Source organism: Sinocyclocheilus rhinocerous, unplaced genomic scaffold, assembly GCF_001515625.1.
Source record: "Sinocyclocheilus rhinocerous isolate Xijiao unplaced genomic scaffold, SAMN03320098_v1.1 scaffold1004, whole genome shotgun sequence".
NCBI classification, from domain to species: domain Eukaryota; kingdom Metazoa; phylum Chordata; class Actinopteri; order Cypriniformes; family Cyprinidae; genus Sinocyclocheilus; species Sinocyclocheilus rhinocerous.
In genome coordinates, this window is record NW_015627248.1 from 872,705 (window position 1) to 877,709 (window position 5,005).

Here is a 5,005-nt window from a genome sequence, read left to right on the forward strand (position 1 = left end):
TGCATTCTCAGACACTTGCGCTTCCGCTAGCGACGTCACTTGCAGTCTTTTATTTTTTTATTTTGTTCTATTTATTTATTCTTTTTGTTTGAATCTCTCAACATTTTACAACAGTAGCCAGGTGGTGAAGACAAGACAAAAGAAACTAAATTACGAAGTCACTTGCAATCGCCACTTGCACTCTCCGATACCTGCGACGTCACTTGCAATCGACACAAATCGTGCGTGTTGCCAGTGGAGACAAGACGCTGTGGTGGTGATTAAACGATTAAAACTAATTTTTTACTATAACGTACAGGGTCCGGCAAGCCATCTGTAGGAGAAAAAGATAAGACTCGCAAATCCGAGGCCACAGAACAGCAGAATATGAACGCAATGCGCAAAGTCTCTCGCTAAGCGTTTTCCTCCCGTAGAAAAAAACATAAACACTTAACATGGCTTAATGTATTAAGATGCTATTAAAATATCAAATTCAATAAGTGTCTGAGAGTGCAAGTCTGAGAATGTAAGTCTGAGAGTGCAAGCACAAGGCTGCAGCCAGACCCTTCTCAAAACGCCCACTTCTCTACTTGTTGATAGATTGCATTATTATTATATAAAGGTCATTTACCTTAACATCCTGGAAGGAAACCGGCTCCTGCCCATGGATTTTCATTTGTTCCTGAATGGCCTGATATCACAGATGAATAGGTTAGTTTCTGCTTAGTATAAATATATAAAATGCACATTTACATAAAAGCCAACAAATATTTTTGCTTGATTTCAAAAACGATTCCTTACCCTGAAGAAGTAGTTGAGGGCAAATACATTGAGGGAGCCTTTGTTTTCCATGTCCAGCAGTTTGAATATATACTGGAGGGCCGCAGGCTCTTTCCTGTTCTCTAGAGCCAGCACAAAGTCTAGATATGTCTTATAGTCCTAAATGGTGGGGGTTTAGTTCATAAAAAATGCATGTTTATGTTTTTAGATACTGAACATTTTTATGGATATCATGTAGGAAATTCCATGCATATAAGAATATGATATGCCTGTTTTCAGTGGCAAATGCCTGCTTGGCTGTATTCAAGTCTTTTTCCAGAGTAACATAATAACATTCACAATTTTTTTTTCATGTTCAAAGTCAAAAGTTCTACGGTTTAAAAGTTTGGGGTCAGTAAGGTTTTTTTTTTTTTTAAAGAAATTAATCACGATTTCTGCAAAATGATTAAGCAGCACAAATGTTTTCAACATAGATAATAATAAGAAATGTTTCTTGATAACCAAATCAAGGCTGCTGAAAATTCAGCTCTGACGTCACAGGAATTTATTACATTTTAAAATATATTAAAATAGAAAACAGTTATATTAAATTTGAATAATATTTAACATTTTTTACTGCATTTTTGATCAAATAAATGCAGCCTTGGTGAGCATGAGAGACTTCTTTCAAAATCTTACCAACCCCAAACATCTGAACAGTAGTGTACATGTATATCTGAAAACAGGAATTGAACTCAGTTCTCCCTGCCCACAAAGATATAATTTTGACAGCAGACAACATTTGTTATAAGGGATTTTCTCCCATCTAACTCTTAGTGTAATGTAAATCATTAATGAAGTCAGAGTGTTATACCATTTCGCCATCGTAGGTTAGGCATTCCTGGTAGACGCGGTCTAGGAAAACACTAGTTAGAGTTCCTGTGCCATAGCGAGACAGCTCTTCCTTACTGAGCATCCCATTATGGTCCTTATCCAGGTTGAGGTACTGACCTGTAAAAAGGACATATGATGATTAACACAGGAGATTTAACTTATATAACATTGATTAAGTGTATTTTGCAGGCATACCATAAACTCGAAGAGCAGAAGGTGCAGAGAACCAGTTGGACTCCTGACTCTCCTTGGACAGCTCCTCGTCTCGAAGCTATAAATGAATAAATCTGATTAGCATCATGTTACAGATTCTGTTCTTTTGAACTTCCTATTAATCAAAGAATCCTGACAAAATATATCACAGACAGTTTCCACAAAAATATTAAGCAGCACAACTGTTTTCAACATTAATAAAATTAAGAAACATTTCTTGAGCAGGATCATGTGATACTGAACAGCTTTGCATCACAGAAATAAATTACACTTTAAAATATATTCAAATAGAAAACAGTAATTTTCAATTGTAATATTTCACAATATCATTGTTTTACTGTGTTTCTGATCAAACAAATGCAGCCTTGGCGAGTATAATTATTTCAAAAACATTAAAACTCCTGCCGACCCCAAACGTTTTAAAAGTAGTGTATATAGATATTTTATATTGGTAATATAGGTTCGCTTGAGCAAGAATCCATACGCTACCTCAAGTAGATCATCCAAGAAACTGCAAGCTAGGATGTCCTGAATTTTTATCTTCCCTGCAGAGCATGTACAAAACATTAGAATGCTTCTTTTCATTCCAGTTTTTCCGCAAGGTAAAATCTAAATAATGTCTACAGGTGCTCTGACTTAAATTAAAAGGCAAATTGTAAAAAACGACACGACCACAGGAGAATTACCAGTATGTAGAGGATCAAGGAAGAAGAAGAACTTGCGAACGGCTGTGCAAACATAAAACGAGTAGAAGGATTTCTCCAAGCCATCTAGTTGGGGAAGTGTAGGAATTAACTCTAGAATGTAGTTCTCCAAATCCTGCAGAAAGAAAGTCTTTGTGTTAAACAATACAGCTTTACTCCAAAGAAGATACTGTGATTTTTAATGTTTTTCAGGGGGTAAAATTAGATCACTTACAGACTCACGGAGATAACCCTGACCTGCTACATCATAAAGACTCAAACCAATCCTGGTTTGGTGCAGCCACACTGCCAGAGAAGAAACGCAGATGAACACGTGATTCATCTACACATCTGTATTACTATGTTCATAGTCATTAAAAAGAACTAGAAGACGCATAATTAACTGACGTCATGAGATGAGCACAGAATTTAAAACTACCTTTTCTCATGACATAGTTGAAGAACTGCATTATTGATATCCTCCCATATGGATCATTATGAAGCAGTTTGGCGTAGACTCTGGCAGTGAAGAAAAGCCTGATGGGGTGTAATGATCGTGAAACAAACATCTCAGTGAGTCATGAGCACTGTCCACCTACGAATTACATTGACTTAGAATACAGTTATCAGCCCGTCAAACTCATGGTTTTGAGTGAAGCTAATTGATCACTATACACTTTTCTATGATGCACTTACTTGCATTTGGCGCCTGCTTTTTCTCCAACCTTTAGGAAACTCTCATAACTGATCATGGCCTCGTCACTGGTCGTGGGCGGCACTTGATGCTTGTCGAGAAGAAACCAAAGGTTCTGTCGGAAAGAAAAAAAAAAACATTTAGAAGAGGAAATACAAAACACAAACATATTTAATAACTAAACTAAAACAGATAATGATTGTTTAGTTTGGGACACAGGCCCCAAAAAATGCTCTCTTACCTGCAACTCTTCATTGTCCAGTAGTTCCCGGCTTTTCCTCTGGAGAAACACTGCCCTCGATTCTTCTCTGAGTTTCTGCAGCAAGACTTCATCTTCTGCAGGAAGCTGATATGAAATATTGGGGAGGTAAGATTAAGAAGGCAATACGTTAAAAAGTTTGGGGTAGGTTTTTTTTTTATTTTTTAAAGAAATTAATACTTCTATTAAGAAAGGATGCATTAAAGGATTAGTTCACTTCAGGAATAAAAATTTCCTGATAATTTACTCACCCCAATGTCATCAAAGATGTTCATGCCTTTCTTTCTTCAGTTGCAAAGAAATTAAAGGGGTCATATGATGTTGCTAAAAAGAACATTATTTTGTGTATTTGGTGTAATGAAATGTGTTTATGCGGTTTAAGGTTCAAAAAACACATTATTTTCCACATACTGTACATTATTGTTTCTCCTCTATGCCCCGCCTTTCTGAAACGCATCGATTTTTACAAAGCTCATCGGTCTGAAAAGCGAGGTGTGCTCTGATTGGCCAGCTATCCAGTGCGATGTGATTGGCCGAATACCTCAAGCGTGTGACGGAAATGTTACGGCCCTACCATACTGTGATGCCCTGTCCGGCCGGAGGGACGAGACAAAAACATTAAAACCCATTATAAATGAGGCATTTGTTGCATCCAGTGGGGACATAATTACGGATTATAATGACTTGTACTGTCTTTTTACGCGTTGCGTTGCATCGCGCCGTGTAAACATAAAACCATGTCTGCATTTGTGATCGGAGAAATGACAAACAACAAGTGCTACTCTACACTGCTCAAAACTCGCGTTTGAATCGTCAGTGGCAAATTCTTTATATATAAAAAACGTACTTACAGTCTGTGAGTCAGAACTCACTTGAGTCAGAACATTGTAGTCTACTCTACCAGGATCAGGAAACAGTCCTCCATAAAATGTGCTGCACACATCTGAATATTTGGGTTGAACTGTTCTGGAACAGTGTTGTAAATAGAACTTAATCACTGATTTCTAGTCGTGTCCTCTTTTGGAAGACCAAACAAAGTAGTTTCACTTTCACAACGAAACACACAGCGCCTTCACAACATGGCGGCAGCAACAATACTACAGCGAGAATAAAAGTTACGCCTTCTTTCTTTGCGTGAACATTTGGGCGGCATTATGCAAATCTTCCCACATCGTGACGTAGACATGTGGGGGCGTGTTAGAAAGAGCTGTTTTAGGTAGGCGTGGTTGACTCTGAACTTTTATAAAGAATATCTCTTTGGATTTGAGACTTTAGTCTTTGCAACTTTACAGATCTTCTTTATGCACCAAGAGCTTGTAACACTTCAAAGAGAAAGGAAAAATTGAAATCGCATCATATGACCCCTTTAAGGTTTTTGAGGAAAACATTCCAGGATTTTAATCCATATAATGGATTTCAATAGGGACCAATGGGTTGAAGGTCCAAATTTGCTGCTTCAATACAGCTTCAAAGAGCTCTACACGATCCCAGCTGAGGAATAAGGGTCTTATCTAGTTGAAACAA

The 5,005-nt window shown here is 37.5% G+C and overlaps 1 protein-coding gene across 1 annotated transcript in view; it reads right to left on the reverse strand.

Moving 5' to 3' along the window:
* The window catches only part of ppp2r3c (protein phosphatase 2, regulatory subunit B'', gamma), a 10,847-nt gene that overhangs the window by 2,198 nt on the left and 3,644 nt on the right, over nt 1-5,005 (reverse strand). Inside the window, exons 3-12 of the mRNA XM_016534702.1 lie at nt 3,464-3,568; nt 3,225-3,337; nt 2,968-3,065; nt 2,764-2,834; nt 2,532-2,664; nt 2,335-2,390; nt 1,828-1,903; nt 1,613-1,749; nt 781-918; nt 611-670 (exon numbers count right to left, since the gene is read on the reverse strand). Of these exons, the coding sequence (XP_016390188.1) occupies nt 611-670; nt 781-918; nt 1,613-1,749; nt 1,828-1,903; nt 2,335-2,390; nt 2,532-2,664; nt 2,764-2,834; nt 2,968-3,065; nt 3,225-3,337; nt 3,464-3,568 (987 nt within the window). The remainder of the gene's footprint in view (nt 1-610; nt 671-780; nt 919-1,612; nt 1,750-1,827; nt 1,904-2,334; nt 2,391-2,531; nt 2,665-2,763; nt 2,835-2,967; nt 3,066-3,224; nt 3,338-3,463; nt 3,569-5,005) is intronic.